Source organism: Cheilinus undulatus, linkage group 8 (genome assembly GCF_018320785.1).
Source record: "Cheilinus undulatus linkage group 8, ASM1832078v1, whole genome shotgun sequence".
NCBI classification, from domain to species: domain Eukaryota; kingdom Metazoa; phylum Chordata; class Actinopteri; order Labriformes; family Labridae; genus Cheilinus; species Cheilinus undulatus.
The window spans coordinates 2,821,419-2,841,823 of NC_054872.1; the positions used below are offsets into that span (position 1 = coordinate 2,821,419).

At 40.0% G+C, this 20,405-nt stretch overlaps 2 protein-coding genes across 7 annotated transcripts in view; both read right to left on the reverse strand.

The window, feature by feature from the left end:
• The window catches only part of LOC121513254 (NLR family CARD domain-containing protein 3-like), a 945,231-nt gene that overhangs the window by 407,596 nt on the left and 517,230 nt on the right, over positions 1-20,405 (reverse strand). The window lies entirely within an intron of this gene.
• The window catches only part of LOC121513252 (vacuolar protein sorting-associated protein 13B-like), a 481,863-nt gene that overhangs the window by 79,463 nt on the left and 381,995 nt on the right, over positions 1-20,405 (reverse strand). For all 3 annotated transcript variants that reach the window (XM_041792863.1, XM_041792864.1, XM_041792862.1), the window contains exons 42-45: positions 14,842-15,038; positions 10,603-10,784; positions 8,765-8,985; positions 8,520-8,651 (exon numbers count right to left, since the gene is read on the reverse strand). In XM_041792863.1, coding sequence (XP_041648797.1) covers positions 8,520-8,651; positions 8,765-8,985; positions 10,603-10,784; positions 14,842-15,038 — 732 coding nt within the window. The remainder of the gene's footprint in view (positions 1-8,519; positions 8,652-8,764; positions 8,986-10,602; positions 10,785-14,841; positions 15,039-20,405) is intronic.

The window sequence follows — 20,405 nt, forward strand, 5'->3', positions numbered from 1 at the left end:
AACTTCCTGCTGCCATCGTAAGATGCCATTTCTAAGCCCACTCTTTGATGGTATCGTCTTTCTGCCACAATTCACAAGGAAACCTGATAGACAGATCAGAGAAGCTTCCTGTAGTAATCCTAATCACTCTCCTTTCATTAAGGGACTTTGAAAATGAAGACAAAGATCCTCTAACATACACTATTATTACATCCACAAAGGGTAAAACCTGTTCATCTGGAAGGAGCCATGGTCCAGTTTATCTTCTGCTGTTTTGCTTACGATCACATTCAACTGAGCACATCTTCCTTATAGAGAACAATATAACAGCTTATTTTTCAAATGCTTCATTGCCAAGAATCAAAGAATCCATTTCTGGCATCCACCCAATATCTGAACTGTATTTTTTTGCTTCATCTCAGGCATATCTGCATGGCAGAGTGACATGTCTAAATGGCAGGGGTGACTATTATTTCCCCAAAGAAGAGTGCATAAAGATAGCAACTAAACAACACGACAAGGAGAATAGTCAAACCTGTATATCTATAGCATGCAGCACTAGTGAGATGTAAAACCACCTATCTGTTCTTTAATGCAGTGGTTCTCAACCGTCAATGTTCTGAACCGTTTGGGCCTGGTTAGAAAGGGACAGGACCAATCAGTGACGAGGGGCAGTACTTTCGGGCACGGCGGAGTCGTGACATAAGCAAGCAGCAACAAGAGGCTGGTGCAATTATGGTGAAAGAGATTAGCATGGATGCTGTTAAAGCGTCAGTTTTATCAGAATTTGACAACATTTCTTCATTAAAAGAAGAACAAAGAACAGCAGTGAGTTTTTTTTTTTTCATAAACGACAAAAGACGAGTACTTACATGTCTACAGTCGCTATGGTTCACGTTACACAGTTCTATATGGAGTTTACTCCTCAGTCGCGGCTACGTCACGTGTTTTGTTGCTCTGATTGGCCCGTAAAGATGTGACAGACAGAACGTTCATCCAGTCACCTGTCGAGTTTTTTTTCAAAGGCTCTGCCCTTTCCCAAACACTGTCTATGAGAGGTTTACCAGATGGATGTGTGAAACAATCCATCTAGCGTGACAGGTTACTAGGACATGGCCTTCTCAAAAGTGTAAATTTGTTTTGTTAAGAAAAAATAGAATTAAAATGGGTTAGAAATTTTTTTAAATGGTTAAGAATGGCAAGAAATGATGGAAAGGGTGGTGGGATTGGATCTTAGAAGTAGCAGAAATGGGTTAAAAATAGCAAAAATTATATAAGAAAAGCAGAAAAAAGGCAAAAATGACAGACATAAATAGTGGCAAAAGGGAATTAAAAAACAGGCTGAAAATGCTTTAAACTGGCAAAAATGAACATATCAGTTAGTGAAATGTGGTTAAAATGGGAAAAATAGGGCATAAAAGTGTTAAAATGGGATCAATAGTAACAATTATGGGTTAACAGAAGCAACATTTGGCTTATGTGGCAAGAATTGCTTTAGAAGTGGCAAAAACAGGCAGAAAAAAATGGTGGAAATGGTTTAAAATGGCAAAAATGTGTTAAAATATGTGGGAAGAAATAATGAAAACTGGTTACAATTTGGCAAACTTGGTGTAAAGTGGCAACATTGGAATCAAAAAAACATTTTTAGTTTTTTTAGGAAATCTGGAGACCCCCCTCTTAGTGTTTCGCGACCCCAAGGTTGAGAACCACCGCTTTAATGAATGACCCAAGGCTACACAACTGCTATGACAGAAAAGTAAAGAAAAACAGAGAGTCGTTTAAACATTAAGGTGAAAAAAGGGAGGGAAAATCCTCCTGTTCCAGTTGCTGCTACAACAGCCTGTGAATCTTCTGTGAGAAAGCAGAGTGGAAATACTACTGGGCTTTTTTGTGGCTTTCCACCAAAGCCACTTCCCCAAGGTTAGAGGCCAGGCGCAGACTGAGAGTAGGGATAGGGACTAAACACTGAGAAGGGGTCTGAGGTTAAAGAGCTGGGGGGCTTTGGTTTGGGCCACATTGGGCAATCAACCAAGGGCAGGCATGCTATATAATTTTTTTTGTTTTGCTCATTCTCTGCACAAAAAAAAAACCCTCTGAGAATGTATAACTCTGTTGCTTTCTGTTGTTCTTAATTTTAGAGCCACTACAAGCCGGCTCCACAGTGGATGATTTAAGGCCCAGCTTGGTCCTGTCAAAGAGGATTATTTGTCCGAATAATCTCCGAGTGTGTGGTGTCAACACTATTACTTTACAGCTCCCCGTCGTGGAGGAGTGTCCCCGATCTCGACTCAGACGGAATACCCAGAACAGCCCATCAGATGAAGGAGTGTCACCAACCAGATGTGTACTTTCACAGCTCATAAACGTAACAGCGACCACGACTGTGGATCACGCCAAGGTTGTAGAATTAGGGCGACCACAGGAGTCCTGAACCAGGTGACAGCTTTAATCCTCCAAACACACACGTACAACAGGACTGTGTCTTTGTTCTGCATTTGTTGGGGAATCTTTTCCCTGGTTCAGAGCTGACTCTAAAGGCCACATCAGAACAGGCCTGCCTGCCAGCCTTGACACCAGGAAACGTGAAAATCACTGAAAAAATTACAAGTTAGGAGACATCCTCCTGTTGCTGAAGGACAGAGCCTCCTGGCTTCCCCAACTGCTTCTGATTATGTTTCCAAAAGGGATCAGAACATTTTTTATATTTGTGCAGCGTGTGCATGAGTGCATCCAGGATCTTAAGCTCTATCAGATCACAGAAATAACCTAGCTGAAGTGCTCTAACATCTCTCAGTATAGTGGATCACGTCAGTCACTTGGCAGCTTGTGTTTTATTGCACTGGTGTAAGGTTTGTGTTTGCTACAACCAGAGAGAATCCCAAAACAGTTTTATGAAGCCACAATACTCTTTGAAAAGGAACTGTAAAGAGTTTTCTGAAGGATCCACATTTTGTACTTGACCTTGCCATAACCTTTCCTCAAAAACAACCGTACCCACATACAGCCCTTCACCCTGTAATTATGGCCTGTTTTTTCCATTGTGTTCAGCAAAGTGATAAAGGCTGGAGGTAGTTACAGCCTGCATACAAGTAACAAGGCTGCTTCTGTTTAGACCAATCAAGTCAATACAGCAGGCTCAATCATTTTATGAATCAATCCAATTCCAGCGAAGATCTCACGCCAGCTGCCTTGTGGTTGACAAATGGCGGTGTAGTCTACAAGTGAAGGAGGGATTTCAAAGGATGGGCAAGGATGTTATTTTTAAAGGGGACATATTATGCAAAAATCACCTTTTCAGGCTTTTCTAACAAAAATATGTGCCCCTGGCCTACAATCCCCTCAAATACCAGGAAAATCCATTCCCCCCGTCTCTCTTTCTCCACCTTTCAGAAAATGTGTGCTGAAACAAGCCGTTCTCAGATTTTCCCCTCATGATGTCATGTGGGGAGCTAGCCCTGCCCACAGGTTCAGTTGGCCCTCCCCACTCAGAAGAAAGTTCTGCCTTCTTCTCCCGATCCTCCTCTCAACTGCATCAGGAGAGCCACATCCATCAAACCAGTGTTTCTCAACCTTTCTAGCTCACAACCCCAAAATAAAGGTCCCAAAACCCAGGGACCCTCACTGAACTAGAGGGTGGTTGAACACAGCCATAGACAAAGAAATACAGTCATATCAAAAAGTGACCAAAATTTTTTAAAATGGCAAAATTGGCATAAAAAGTATTAAAATGGGAATAAAAAGTGGCAAAAATGGGTAAAAACAGGCAAAAGTGGGCATAAAAACTATCAAAAGGGGAATAAAAATTCACGAAAAAGGGCTTAAAGTAGCAAAAATGGGGATAACAGGTATTAAAAGGAATTAAAAAGTGACCAAACATTTTTTAAAGTGACAAAAATGGGCATGAAAACTATCAAAAAGGGATTAAAAAGTGACCAAATTTGTTAAAAAACCGGCAAAAATGGGTATAAAAACTATCAAAAGGGAAATGAAATTCTCCAAAATGGATTTAAAGTGCCGGAAATAGGCATAAAAAGAATTACAAAATTGAATAAAAAAGGAAACGGATTTGGTTTAGGGTGGCAAAATTGGCATAAAAGTGTTAAAAGGGGAACAAAAATTGGCAAAAATGGGTAAAAACAGGCAAAAATGGGCATAAAAACTATCAAAAGGGAAATAAGATTGCCCAAAATGGGTTTAAAGTGCCAAAAAATAAGCATAAAAAGTATTAAAAATGAATAAAAAGTAACCACATTTGGTATAAAGTGGCAAAAATTGATTGGCATAAAGGTATTAAAAGGAATTAAAAAGTGACCAAATTTGGTTTAAGGTGGCAAAAATGGGCATAACAGTATTAAAAGGAGAATAAAACGTGACCAAATTTGGTATAAGGTGGAAAAAAATTGCAAAAAAGTATTAAAAGGAGAATAAAAAGTGGCCAAAATGGGTTAAAAGTGACAAAAAGGGGCATAAAATATATTGAAAGGGGATTAAAAAGTGGAAAAATGTGTTTAAAGTGGAAAAATGGTTAGAAAATTTGGTGAAATGGAGAGAAAAACTGGGTTAAACTGGCAGAAACTAGCATAATAAATAATTAAATGTGGTTAAAATGGGCTGTAACGCCACATTATGTAATAATGCTGCATTATGTAATAACCCTAACCATAGGACTTAGTGTGGACTCCAAGGTATGCCCTACCCAACTACCTTGCCCTAACTCTAAGCGATTAGTGACTTATGCCTAAACCTAACCCCCCTTCAGGGCTCCAGACCAAACACCTAACCTTAACCCTAGGACTTAAGGTGGGCTCCAGGGTATACCCTACTACCTTGCCCTAACCCTAACCACTAAGTGGCTTACAAAATGCGGCGTTATTACATAATAAATGGAAAATGTATAACATTATTACATAATGCAACGTTATAACATAATGTGGTGCTACATGGGCATAAAAAGTGGTTTACAGTGGCAATAAGGGCTCAACAGAGGCAACAATAGATGGAAAGTGGCAAGAGTTGGTTTAGAAGTGGCAAAACTAGCAGAAAAAAAGTGGTGGAAAGAGTTTGAAATGGACAAAAATGAGTTTTAAGCAGCAAAAATGTGCTAAAAATGGCAAAATTGGAAGAAAAAGTGATGAAAACGGGGAGAAATTTGGCAAAATTGGTGTAAAGTGGCAAATGTGTACTTGATGAAATATTCCTATTTCTTTAAGGCATCTGGAGACCCCTTGAGTGTGTCGCGACCCCCACTGCATTAATCCACAGCCGTTTCCTCATAGGGGTGTGGTCAGGGGCGGAGTCAGACAGCTCAACATTAAAAGCCACAGACACAGAAACAGCTCGTTCTGTGCAGGGCTGAAACAGAGGGGTTTTCAGGCATATTTTTTCAACAACAAACTTCACAGGCATGTTTTTGGGGAGCTCTGAGACGAATATAAACTTGTCTTAAGGTTTATAAATATGGAGCATGTAGATAGCCCGGCTTCTCTGTAGAGCTTCTCATGCACTCTCTCGCCCCTGTTTCTGAGTCTGTCCACTGTCTTCCTCTAACTAATAAAGGCATGAAAGTCCCAAAAATAAATCTTTAAAAAAAAAAAAAAAAAAAAAAAAAAAAGGGTAAATATGTCCCCTTAAAAGATATTTCAAGACATAAATTAGGCTTTAGCTAAGGGCGTATGAAACACAAATACCCTGACTAAAGATGCTTGGCATGATTGTGAGGTCCACTGAGGATAAAAACATGTCCAAAATATTTTGAAAAACCCTAGAGAAGCTCCATTCATCACAGCATTATAAATGCTCAAAGCCTTATTTATGGCTAAACTAACTGGTTGAAATAAGGAGCATTCACCAGCCTGCGTTACATGATGCATGAAGTACGAAGGTCAAGCCATCATCCAACACGATTGCTGGAGAGCTTCTGATGTCACTAGGTGAAAACAAAGGTATAAAACCAGCAGCCAAAGGAATAATCTTATTCAAGTATTTCTGTACAGCTTGTTTAATTAGATTTTCTGTAGGGAAAATAGCACAGCTGCTCCCAAAGAACCACAAGCCAATAATTCTTTCCCTGGCAGTGAACCTGTGTACATGTATCACTAGGAGAGTACCTCCAGTCTCAGGGGACCAGTATATGAGTCAGCAGAGCCACAGCTGAGCTGAAAAGAGTCATGATCGGCTATATAAAATATGTATGTGTGCGTGTTTGAATAAGGTAGACCAGTGGGTGGGGGACTACGGCCTGATGAAGTCTTGGCAGGTGTCACCACTCAAGTTTTACAGTGTTTTCATGGGCATCACTACACACACAAATATTCTGGCTACCAGAGGCAGCGCTGAGAGCTGAGAGCTGAGAGATGATGAGGACCATGAGGACTAGGAGCCCAAAAACAGACACACTATAGCCTCTTAGTCAGAGTTTACAGCAGGCTGAAAGGCAGTTCCATGTTACAGATTTTATTGCAACTGGCATAAGACCCACACTGTTCTCATGAAATCCACTTCGTTGAGAGTGTGTTTAGCCGATTCTCCATCTGGGACAAAATTCTTTCTCTCAGTACAATCTAAAACGTAGAAACATTTGTCCTCCATGGGTTTACCAGGCTGTGGCTATAAATATACTGTAGTTATATTATATGCAGGTGCTAGCTATGACATATTCATTCTAGAGTTGTGTTTGTGCAATAAAACTGGTATATCATTATCATGCTTCCTGCTCCCCTAAACCTTTCCCTGTCCCATCCTAATTGCATCATTAGTAGTCAAATTTATCTCCACCCCATGGGAATCCCATGGAAATCCCGTTTTCCAGTTTTATTTCTATTTTCTATTAAAAGTCAGTTTTTGTTAATCTGGATACACGAGCTGACGGGAGAGAAGCTCTACAGAGAAGAAAGAAACTTTAACAGGGAAAAGAGAAAGATTCTCCTCTACTACAGACCAAGTAAACATTACTGAAACAGAGTTCTGGCTGGAACTTTTCTGATAGGGTTGTTCTGATTCTGATACCAGTATCAGAAATATGTCCAATACTACTTAAAATGCAGTTATTGGTATCGGCAAGCACGAGTTTATGCACCGATTGATAAAATTTGGTTTCATTTTATATTTTGTTTTGTTTAGCTGTGCTAACTGTCAGCGCTATAAACCGGAAATTGTTCTTCTTCACTGATGGAGAGCACGTCAAAACAGCATAGAAAAACCAGAGGACACACTGCAGCAGAAAAGATTAGTGTCTGTGTGACAGTTTTTCTCTGGATGTGATCGTTAAAACGCCTCCTAGACGGGCGCTGTTGTACAAGACAGTGACACAGTTTATCAAAAGTTAAATAACTTTTGAACCATAAATCGCTGCATCTTACTTGTTTTTTCTCTTGAAGCTAGCCGTTGTGCTTTCCCATTGATGCTTTTGATGCCTTTGAATCTTTGCGGCAGCATTTTCAGTGAGCTTCAGACTGGTGTGACTTTCGGGGACTTTAATGATTAAATCCATACCAGTAAACCCGATACTGAACGTCATTTTATCCATTTTAATGGAATTACGATCATTTATTACCGCTAGCTCGAATGCTAACCGCCATATTGTTTCTCTCTGAATGTCTGTCAGCCAATAGCAGGCTGTTCCGTAATCACTTGATGTCTGAATTTACAAAAACGTACAGTCTCAATTTAGGGTGTAACACTACACAAAATATTCTGTTCAGTATGTTTTTGATAATTGAAGCAAACAACAATTTATTTTCCATAACTGGGAACTTTTAAACTTCCCTTTTTCACATTGTCTAAGTTGCAGCATCTGTAGTTCAGGCTCTCTGACCGACTTTGGTTTTTTATATTAAAAAAAAAAAATTATATATCTTAAAATATTTAGGCTAAATACGTTACATCTAAATTAAAAACTAATCATGCAACCTCATACCAAGAGGTCTCTGATGAATAAATACTAAAATAAATCACATATTAACTAGGTTATTTGATTTGATTGATGCACTGGTATAGATGACCTTTCTTCCAATTTTCAAATTTCCCAGCCGACCCTGAAAGCTTGTCTTGGCAGAGAAGTTGTTATTGCACATCCCCTGACCGGCCTTGGCGTGTATTTTATTCACAGAGAAGCTCCACCATTAACGATCTACGGCAGCAGTAATCCGCTCAAGAGTAGTGCATCCTCAGAATCTCATTTGTTGTGTGTGATTGGGCCACCATGAATCTGACAGAGCGTTCCTCCAATCACCTTCTGAGAAATTCTTGAAAAGTCCTGCCCTTCCCAATGCTTTCTATGGGAGCTTTCCCACATTATTTGTGAAATATATCCATGCAGAGGACATACTAAACCAGGTGTGTCCAAACTGTGGCCTGGGGGCAAAATGTGGCCCATCGTTTTTGTTTGTTTGTTTGTTTGTTTTTTTTGATTGGCTTGAAAATTCTAGAAATAAAATGAAATATGGCCCAAAATTTAAACATGAAACTTGTGTTTACCTGTATTGAATTTTTATTGTTTCAGCACAAGGCAGTGCCTCCATGCTAGTTCTGTAAAAACATACCTGTTGCCAGCTCTGCAAGGCAGTGTCCAAAGTATGGATGGTGTACTGGCTAACATTCAGCAGAACTGGATCCAAAAATATGTTCACATCCAGCGTAGTGTTCTGGGGACAGCAAGTAGCTGCAGCCTGGCCCTGAAACACAGGAAGTGAAATACTCAAATATTTTTTTATATGTACATGTCCTTATTTATGCCTTGTCTCAAATATTTAGATGGATATGAAATCTACGTAAAGTTGAGTTTAACCTGTATAACACAAGGCTGAAACAGCTGTAGGTGCGTTAGGTTTCGGTACTCCAGCAACTTGCAGTTGAGCTGTGTGGAAAAGTTGAATTCCTGACAGTGACGTTGTCCGTTGCTCCACTGGCGCAGGAAAACACGGGGCTCCCGAGCTCCAATCACCATAAACTCTTGCTCTTGTGGTAACTTCCTGTCCGGCAGGAAGGGACGGAGTTGTCTAGATGGAGCTGGATGAGAAAAGCAGAAAAAGTGAGTGAAGACCAGCGTGTGAGACAGCTTTCGTCAAAACGGAAAAATATCAAATATTTATTTAATTTTTTAAAATACAATAATCAGTCATTAGGAAGACGGATCTTTCACTGACAACAGGAAAAAGTGTGGCGTCTATGAGGTTATTCTGGTATGCCCCATGGACGGAAGCTGTGGTCCTCTGTGAGGGCAGGCTGGGTTCAAGCCTTTCCCACATGCATACCCCCACTTTCCAACAAAACCCACTGTGTGTGTGTGTGTGTGTTTGTGTGTTAGTGTTTTAACAGTAGAAAGCATCAAGTCTGAAAATGTAATTATATAAATCCATAAAAAGTGTGATTTGAGATTTGAGTGGTTTTATCGTCATTAGTGTTCATCAATCATATTGGCTCTGCCTCATCTGATACCATGATGAGACTTTAAACCCCACCCACAACCAGGATGAGAGAAAGGCCAGACCCTTACCATTGAAAAAGTTACTGCATAACATTTAGTTATTTCAGTGATAATGTGTGGCTCTGGAGCAATGTGGGTCTTTTATATCTTAATTTGAAATATTATTTCCTCAGAAAACCTTAGAAAAAGGAAACTTTGACCTCAGAAAATCATCACATTAATAGTTTATTCCCCAGACTTATACAAAAGGCTTTATTGTATAACCTAATATTCCCATTTATCCCATTTTTGCCCTTTTTCCCATTTTTTTGCAACTTTTCACACAATTCAGCTATCTTTGCCATTAAATACCACTTTTTTCTACTTTTTTGCCACTTCTTTTTGACATTTTTTCCCCATCAAGCTATCTTTTTGCCATAAAGTACCCCTTGTTTCCTCTTTGTCACTCTATTTTGCCACTCTTGACTGCTTATTGACCACTTAAGGCACTTTTCTCTCATTTTTTTGCCATGTTTTTGCCACTTTTGGACCCTTTTTTGCCCCTTTTTGCCAATTGTTCACTTTTCACCCATTTAAGCTACCTTTTGCCATTAAATACCACTTGTTTCCAATCTTTTTGCTATATTTTTCCACTCTTGACTGCTTATTGCCCATTCAAGTCATTTTTCCCTCATTTTTTTCCCACCTTTTTGCTACCGTTGGACCATCCTTTTGCCCCTTTTCACCGATTGTTCAACACTTTTCGTGCATTTAAGATACCTTTTGTCATTAAATACCACTTGTTTCAGCTTTTTTGCCCATTTTTGCAGCTTCTTTTAGCCATTTTATCCCATTTTTGCCTCTTTTCACCATCTATTTCCCGGTTAAGCTACCTTTTGCCATTAAATACGACTTGTATCCTTGGTTTTGCCCTATTTTGCCACTCTTGACTGCTTTTTGCCAATTTTAGTCACTTTTCCCTCATTTTTTTGTCACGTTTTTGCTTCTTTTGGACCATTTTTGCCACCATTATCCCATTTTTATTGCTAATTCAAGCTGTTTTTGCCACCTTAAACCACTTGGCGGCTCTTGCAAAGGTATTTTTCAACAATTTGGCCCTTTGGTTAAGCAGGGTTGAGTAACACTGATTTATTTATTTATTTTAGACTACAACCCCTCTGGACAGGAGAGACCCGTCTGATTAAAAGACTGTGTATTACCTGTGCCGAGCTGTTCTAGGTGGTGGCAGAGGTGAACATCTAGCTGTGCTAGCTGTAGAGACACACCCAGGGAGGGAACAAACCAGGATGCAAAGCAGGAGTCCACACGTGTGCAGGCAGCCAACGCCACAGGGGATACCAGCTGATCGCATGGCAGCTGGGATCCACACTCACTGTCGGAGCTGAGAGGATAAACATGCACTCAAACTTATGTCCCATATCAGAAACATTACATCTCTGTATCATAAAAGGCAGAAAAAAAGTCTACACACTTTTCAAAATGGCTGGGATATTTATTACAGATGAATACATTGCCTATCAAGTTCCAAAAATGTAAAAAAGCTAAATGGACTTGAGCTTGTATAGCACTTTTCTAGTCGACTGACTGCTCAAACGTTTTTACACCACAGGTCACACCAATCACTCCACATCCATTCATAGACTGACTGCAATGGTTGCCATGAAGAATTTGCCATCAAATGTCATATTTGATGGCATTTATATATGATATGGAATTACCATAACAGCTGGATCCACTCATCGATACACATTTACACGCCATCAATGCAGCAGTGGGAGCAAATCAGGGTTCAAGGGGACATATTTTACTCTCTAAGACAAGTTTAGATTGGTCTCAGAGGTCCCCAAAACATGCCTGAGAAGTTTGTTAATGAAAAAACACTCCACTACTGGATTTGTGCATGTCTAAAAACCCCTCTGTTTCAGCCCTGCTCAGAACGAGCTGTTTCTGTGTCTGCGGCTTTAAATGTTACCGAGCTGTCTGACTCCACCCCTTTCAGGAAATGGCTTAATGGATGTGGCCCTCCTGTCCTCCACTCAGCTGCCAGGATCAGGAGTGGAGGGCAGAACTTTCCTCCAAGCGTGGAGGGCCAACCAAACCTGGGGGCGGAGCTAACTCCCCACATGACATCATGAGTGGAAAATCAGAGAATGGCTTGTTTTAGCAGACATTTTCCTGAATGGTGGATAAAGAGAGGCGGAGAGAATGGATTTTTCTGGTGCTTGGAGGGATTGTGGACAGACCAGGGGCACATACACCACGTTCCATATTATTATGCAAATGATATTTTTCTCTGATTTTCCTAAATATTAAGGCAACTGACAGTCAGAATATTTTTCAAGTCATCAGCCATTAAGAGCATAATTCAAATGTTTTTGAACAAACTTCATTATTACAAAAAGTATTTTTTTAAAAATAAAAACCTCAAAATGTACTGTTCCACATTATTAAGCACAACAGCTTTCAAAAACATTTTATTGGTTGTAAAGAACTGAAAATGGTCATTTGTAGAAATTGCACCATCAGGAGGTCATATTTACTGGAATCAAAACTATTTCAATCAAAAACATCTTAACAGACCAAGTTCCATGTTAACATAGGAGCCCTTCTTTGATATCACCTTCACTATTCTTGCATCCATTGAACTTGTGAGTTTTTGGAGAGTTTCTGCCAGAATTTTTTTGCAGGATGTCAGAATATCCTCCCAGAGCTGCTGTTTTGATGTGAACTGCCTCCCACCCTCATAGATCTTTAGCTTGAGGATGCTCCAAAGGTTCTCAACAGGGTTGAGGTCAGAGGAGGATGGGGGCCACACCATGAGTTTCTCTCCTTTTATGCCCATAGCAGCCAATGACACAGAGGGATTCTTTGCAGCATGAGATGGTGCATTGTCATGCATGAAGACCATTTTGGTACAGAAGGCATGGTTCTTCTTTTGTACCATGGAAGAAAGTGGTCAGTCAGAAACTCTATTTACTTTGCTGAGGTCATTTTCATACCTTCAGGGACCCTTAAGGGGCCAAACATGACTCCGCCCCCTCCTTGCTGACGTCCTGGCCTCATTGGGACATGGTGGCCATCCACCAACCATCCACTACTCCTCCATCTGGACCATCCAGGGTTGCACGCACTCATCAGTCAACAAGACTGTTTGAAAATGAGTCTTCATGTATTTCTGGGCCCACTGCAACCGTTTCTGCTTGTGAGCATTGGTTAGGGGGTGGCTGAATAGTAGGTTTATACACGACTGCAAGCCTCTGGAGGATCCTACACCTTGAGGTTGGTGGGACTCCAAAGGCACCAGCAGCTTCATATACTTGTTTGCTGCTTTGTAATGGCATTTTAGCAGCTGCTCTCTTAATCTGATGTATTTGTCCGTCAGAAACCTTCCTCATTATGTCTTTATCTGCACAAACCTGTCTGTGCTCTGAATCAGCCACAAATTTCTTCACAGTATGATGATCATGCTTAATTTTCCTGAAATATCAAATGTTTTCATTCCTTGTCCAAGGCATTACACTATTTGACACTTTTCGGCAGCAGAGAGACCCTTTTTCTTTCCCATATTGCTGAAACCTGTGGCCTGCTTAATAATATGGAACATGTGGAAAAGTGCATTTTGAGGTTTTTATTTAAAAAAAAAAAAAAATAGTTATCATTATGAAGTTTGTTCAAAAACAACAAACAACAAACAACTGTTGATGACTTGAAAAATATTATGACTGTCATTTGCATTGATATTTAGAAAATCAGAGAAAAATGTTGTTTGCATAATAATGTGTATTTTTGTTAGAAAAGCCTGAAAAATTGATTTTTGCATAATATGTCTCCGTTCAGTGTCCTGCCCTGTGCCTTGAACCTAGACCTTCCAGTTGCAAGTCGACCAACTCCACCCACTGAACCACAGCCCCCCCTTTGGTCCAGTCCACTATTACTCTACACCATGTTTAAAACTTTATATGTTCAGATGTAAAGACACCAGGCTCATTATACTTCCTTTGTGCATCTCTGAATAAGCATCGTAGCTTCAAATCACTCAGATTTTTATGCTTCTTTTTTGTTTTGTTCTCTTGTATATATGTCAGCATGTGAAAAATAAAATAAAATTAAACAATTATGAGACATTTGAGACAGAAACTGTCTCAGAGACAGAAGCTGCAATTATCAGACAGGGAAATGTAGACAGGGGCTGGATGTGAGAGGGCCGTTTGAGGCTGTACGTTTAGTTACGTTAGTACTGCCACGGTTTCCAGTGAGAACCTCTCCATGGACATTAATTGCATGTCATGGATGATGATGTTGAGTTGAATGTAATTGAAGTGAATGACCATTTGCTCTGTAATTTGCTGCTACTATGATCCACCATAAAAATTCCAGCAGGAAACTCTCAAGACCTGAAAACTGCTGGTGCAGCAGAGAGCTCCTTAAAAAGATAAGCATCATATGTTGACAATTTTCATTACTTCCAGTTGGCAGGGCAGCCAAGTTATTTTCCTGGTGGAAACCTAAGAAAGGCAGATGAAACGAGTGAGAAAGGAAAGAGGAATCATTTTTTATCAAAATAGACAAATAATTTAAACATAAAGGAAATGTAGTGTTTGCAGTATGATTGTAATGAGACACAGATGTATATTTTCTTTACACTCTATGTGGTACTGTAGAGGTTTTTTTCCTCTGTTTCTTCTCTTACATGTTTTCTTATTCCACCCTTTCTGCTCCTCTGGAGCTCTCTAAGTCACACAGAATGTGGGCTTGGCAAATCCCTTCCACTAAAAGTTCACTAAATCTTAACGGGAAGTAAAACAGGGGCAGGGGGGAAAAAGGCGAGTAATTCTACATCAGGATCGAAAGAGAAAAGAACAGGAAGAAACTGAAAGTAGATTTAGAAGCTGAGACATTAAATATGTGAACAGTAGTAGAAATAAGGAGAGAGCAGACTCTTTGAGGTGTTACAGCGCTCCCCAGGCCTGCTCCATCTCCTCCGTCCCATCCCAGTTCAACCCGGCCCAACCCAGACCAACCCGGGCCAGTCCAGGCCTAGAAACTTATGAGCCAAAGGGGGCTTTATTCCACTTGCTTCCCGTGAGCTTCCCCTCGATTAGATACACTCAAGGTAAGCAGGAAGGAATCCGGATGGGCCCTGACAAGCACTTGGTGTGCTGGGAAATCTCATTAGGCCGATCTGAACGCCTTCCAAGCCCGCTCCCTACTTCTGCACACCAGATGTGGGGTGAGGGACACATTGCTAGCCCTTTGTGCTCGGCAGCCTGGGTGCTCTCTCTCTCTCTCTCTGCTTTTCCTCACATCGGAAGGCATATGTACTTTAGATCCACACACATATCTGTATTTAAGGACGCTCTCTTGTAAACAAGTTTGGGTGTACAGGCATGGGTTCAACACAAGCACACAGTACAAAGCCACATCCTGAAAGTTCTCACCTTTGCTCATCGCCCCCCTCTCCATTATTATTGAGAACTATCCTCCACAAGTCTGAGGCCACCAGCTCCTTCTGTTGGTTGGTGAGGCTGAGGCTCGGCAGCTGCAGCTGGCATGCACTGCTCTCTGAAAGTCTGAACTCGCGATACGGAACGAAGGCCTGCTGGAGCTCATCCCAGTACTCGAGGCTGCATGGTACCTGGAAAGAAAGACACGATAAACAACATCAGCCCCAGACATGTTAATATTGAAGTTATTTAGCCACACTGCTGCTCTGTTTGGGCAAAAGAACTACAGATGGACAATGCACTGAGCTTTGCAGCAAATGAAATTCATTCTAACAAGGACTCAAGTTATTATTAGTGGGTTGATTATGCCTGAAGAGTCCTCAGGTACATGCCAGACAATGTGTTTATGTAACACTATTATGAACACATGAATTAAGATGAAGACTGAGGTAGGACAGCAGGAGCTTTGCAACTGTTCACCTGGCAGAGTCAAGTCCAACAAGTCATTATGAAAGCACTGGTAAGAGTTAAATCAAACCCTAACTGCACCGAGAAGTAAAAATGATTCACAGCTGGTTTTTTTTATTAATTAATTAATTTTATTATTTATTTATTTTATATTTTTTTTTTTAATCTATTTTTTAACTTACATGATCAACAGCTGTTTTTTTTATTAATTTATTTATTTTATCATTATTTATTTATTTTTTTTAATTTAAGTATTTCTTTATTTTATTTATTTTTTTACTTAAATGATCCACATCTGTTTAAATAAATAATGTAAAGAACATTGTAGCACATTTTAAAATATTTTTGAAAAAATAAATAAAGTCACAAATAAAACCTCTGATTGCCACTTATAAATAATTGCAAACTCAGATTGAGTACAAAACTGAAGGACTTTAGAACTTCAAACAACAAATCCACCTTTTTGGGATCTAAAAGTAAAAACCTCCCTCCTACAGTGAGTAATCATCATTTTAAAAACAGTACTATAATCTGGAGTTTAATCTGACCGGGAATATTGAGGGCTAAACCCTGTCATATGCAGCGACACATTTTCCAGATGGGTGATGAGGGGTCCAGGGCCATTAAGGGGGTCACCATGGGTTAAGGATGTTATTTTATCTCAAAGTCCTGCTCTTATGGCTCACTCTGGGGGGGATGAAGCATTGCAGGCAGTGAAATTGGAATCACATCTGTTGAGTCTCATCTATATGAGTTTGGAACTGAATTATGAGGCTCAAATGTCAGTTCTCTACTGCCTGTATCTTCAGTCACAGACGATAGCGGTTGCAAAAGATGCATGGTGCTACTAGCAGACTTTTTATGAGGATACCACTGAGTTCATATCAGTTTCCTGTAAGGTACTCCTGTGTTCATTTACTGTCCTGTTACACTCTTGTATGTCTGTGAGTGACAGTATTGAGGCAGGACTCCAGAGTGAGAGTATGAGTGCTGCACAAAGCCAACCTGCTAGAGAGCAATGGACTATTTTTACTATTTAGGTAAAACAGTTTGAATGTTTTTCTATTACAATCTGTTCATCTGGGGCCTACCTGGTCTTACAACACACTACAGCTCTAATCTTGATGCTGGTGAGGAAAACTGTTTCACTGTCGAGCGTGATCTTTATATTTTACTGAATAAACTAGAAGAACAGCTAGCATTTGTAAAATATTCCCCAGAACACATCAAGCTCAAGAAATGAATCAAACTTTTGCCAGGAACTTCTTCTCTATACAATTAAAAAATATTGGTCCACCTTTCAGTTTTTAAAAAAACTGAAAGTCTTCAGAAATACCTTGGTTTAATCTGAATTTTTTTTCAAGTTTTGAAAACAAATTCTGCATGTTTTCCTTAAGTTTTGGCTTGTAAAATGTTTTGTGAATAAATGATATTAAATGAAAAGCAGTTTATTAATAAAAAAGGTTTTGAGGACAGATTTACAATAAAATTTATTTTTATCTGTTTTTCTGTCACTGTTAAACACCCCCAAGCATTAAAGGAGACATATTACGTAAAAATCACTATTTCAGGCTTTTCTAACAAACATATGTGCCCCTGGCCTGTCCACAAACAAAAAAGTAGGCACTGGGTGCCTTGACTGTGTGCAAGGAACCATGAAATCTGGAGACTGTCATAATAATTGGGCTGCAATGTAGGGCCTAGTGTTAGAAAGCTGGGTCTGGGTCAGAGGTCATGGGTGTTCCAGCAGGACAATGACCCCAAACATACCTCAAAAAGCACCGAGAAATGGTTGGAGACAAAGGTGGAGAGTTCTGAAGTGGCCAGCAATGAGTCCAGATCTAAATCCCATTGGACACCTATGGAGAGATCTCAAAACTGCTGTTGCAAGAAGGAACCCTTCAAATCTGAGAGACCTGGAGCAGTTTGCAAAAGAAGGGTGGTCCAGAATTACAGTTGAGAGGTTGTGGCCCAAAATCTTTTGACAGTCTCCAGATTTCATGATTCCTTGCACACAGTCAAGGCACCCAATGCCAGAGGCAGCAAAACAAGCCCAAAACATCTTTGAACCTCCACCATGTTTGACTGTAGGTACTGTGTTCTTTTCTTGGTAGGCCTCATTCTGTTTTCTGTAAACAGTAGAATGAAGTTCTTTTCCAAAAAGCTCTACCTTAGTCTCATCTGTCCACAAAATGTTCTCCCAGAAGGATTGAGGCTTACTCAGGTACATTTTTGCAAACTCCAGTCAGGATTTTTTATGTCTCTTTGTCAGCAGTGGGGTTCTCCTCGGTCTCTTGCCATAGCGCTTCATCTTATTCAGATGACCACGTATGGTCCCAGCTGACACTTTTGCACCCTGAGTCTGCAGGACAGCCTGAATTTGTGTGAAAGTTGACTGAGGATATTTATCCATCATTCCAATTTTTGAGTTTTGTGTAAAATTATGTCAATTTTGACTTTTTTCTTCTGTTTTTTGTGTTGTTCAAATGCACATAAAGGAAATAAACATGTGTATACCAAAAGTGCCAATACTTTCGTCCATGACTGTATGATTTAGATTCAAAGCAGGAGTAAAACTCAGGCTAAACTCTGAGAAACGTGTCAGTAGAATGGCTGCAAGACTTCTTCCTTCACACTTGTCAAAGTTCCACAACAAGAAGATTTACTGGAGAAATGAGGCGAAAGTGTGTCAGCCACTGTGTCAGTCATTGTGTACAGCACTTGGAGTTCAAGACAATTCTCTCTAAGGGGACAAAGTGTGTTATAATTGACAGAAGCATGAGGGCACAGCGAGCTGACTTTGCACTTAATGACTGATTGAGGATGGCATGGATCTCCAGCCATAAACTGACCATGAATTTATTGAGTGTGAAGCTAAGGTGAGATTGTAAGGACCTTTGCATACAAACAGTGTGATGGGGAAAAAATAAAATAGAAAAAAACAGCTCTTTCAAACATGAGACCCCTCTCTGATGATGGGGTCCCATACTCAGTGAGTGTTCTATATAAAGAGAGGTTGGCCTGGTGACAACACTTCATGAATACACTGTACTTCAGACAGCCCTTGACACTATATTGGCTGAACTGTTCTTGCTGTGAATAACAATCAGGTTTTCCTTAGTAGGGCTTCGTCTTCTCTTCTCAGATTGTGGCAAAATTAGCATAAATGTATGAGATGCTCCTGTGTGTATTCATCAGGTTCTCGGGTTCCTATGACCACCTACATCATTCAGCTACTGAGAAATCAGCGGTGGCACAGCTGAAGGATGCCAGACAGCAGGAGGTGTGTGTGAGTGTACATATTTCTGTGACAATCTCATTTTCTTCCAGACTCCGTCCCTGGATAATCAGCAAACTCTGAGAACAAGTGAATATGTGTGCACGAGAAAAGCTCTGTGTTCACAAAACCCCAGTGTCCCTGCATTCAGCAGAGTGTGGATTTACAGAGCTGTGAGGAATGCATGAGGTAAGCGTAGCTTACGTAGCCTGCAGCGTGTATGAAAAGCCACACACCACCTTTCTGGAATCAACTTCTCATAATTGTATCTGACAAAGTGGTGCACCCGCCACCCCAGCACTGAGCCACCGAAGCGGAAACTGACTGAATCTCCACGGAGAATTCCCAGAACCCTGTTGCTAAAACACAGAGGGTTTTTTTAATTTCACCTGTGATATTCTATACACATGACGGCATCCAGAAATGAATATGCGCAGTGCATATATGGTACAGTGAAATACATTTGCATGGTTGAATTTGCGTCATGCTCCCTTTGACTTGTAGCCCTGGTCATGGAGGAGAAAGAAGATGAAATTGATAACCACTACAAAAACGGCGTATGAAAGATGGAAAAAGAGAGAAAATAAGTGAAATCATTTTTGTGGCCACTTTAAGGTACACCTCCAGCACCGGCTTGTGTGGGAGAATGTACGTGTGTATATGCTAAATTGATTGTGTATATATGTTCAAGAGAGAAACTACGTATAATTGTGCGTATGAAAGGCAATATGCATGTATACATAAATGTATACACAGGTGTGCACATGGATGTGGGTGCAAGATACAGTCTGGGCCGTGTCAGTTTCCGCTGCCTGATTGTGTGTGTACCTTATCTGATAAACAACATGTAACACTGAATAGCTGACATTCCCTGGGCTGGATGGGTCCAATTTGGGATTTTTTTCCCCAAGCAGGCTCAGCAGCTAGACTACAGGTCAGAATACCAGCCTGTACCTGACATGTTCTACAGTCAGCGTTCCACTTTGATGTCGTACCTGGAAAGCATCAAGAGTCTTTCAAGTAGCTTCAATGTCATGTCTATCTGAAAATATTGATGAATCTAGGACACTCTGCAGTATTTTATTTGTATTAGGGGTGTAACAGTATCGGGAATACTGCGGTATCAGAAGCGTCTAAACCAGTGATACTCAACACATGGCTCTTGAGCCACATGTGGCTCTTTTGTGATGATTTGTGGCTCTTTTATGTCTAAATTTTAAATCTTATTCCCCCAGAAAACCATAGAAAGGTCAACTTTAACCTCAGATATTATCCATTGTAAGTCACATTAATCAGTTTGTTTCCCACTCTTGTACAGTTGTCAACATTTATTTTTTGTTTGTATATATCCATTGTCCTTGTTTGCAAATTTTCTTCCTTTTCTGCCACTTTTAATCTATTTTCACAGCTTTTTAAGCCCAAGTTCGCCGCTTTGCCTTTAGCTGCCTTTTCCATTTTACAATTTTTTTTACATTTTTAGAGTTTTTTTGCCCATTTTTGCCCATTTTTGTCTTTATCACTCATTTCTTGCCACATTTTTACCATTTTTGACAATTTTTTTGACCTATTCCTCCCTTTTTGTTATCAATTTTTCACCAGTTTTTGCCTTTTTTATTTTGCTTTTGCTATTTTCATTTTTTTAACCCTTTTTTGCCATATTTAAATTCTTGCACATTTAAGATGCTTTTTGCCATTGAAGTCCCCTTTTTCCCATTTTTGCCACTTTTGCCCATTTTAGTTACTCATTTGTTGCCACATTTGCCACACGTTTTTTGACCATTTTTGCAACCTGTTACTTATCTTTAATCAATTT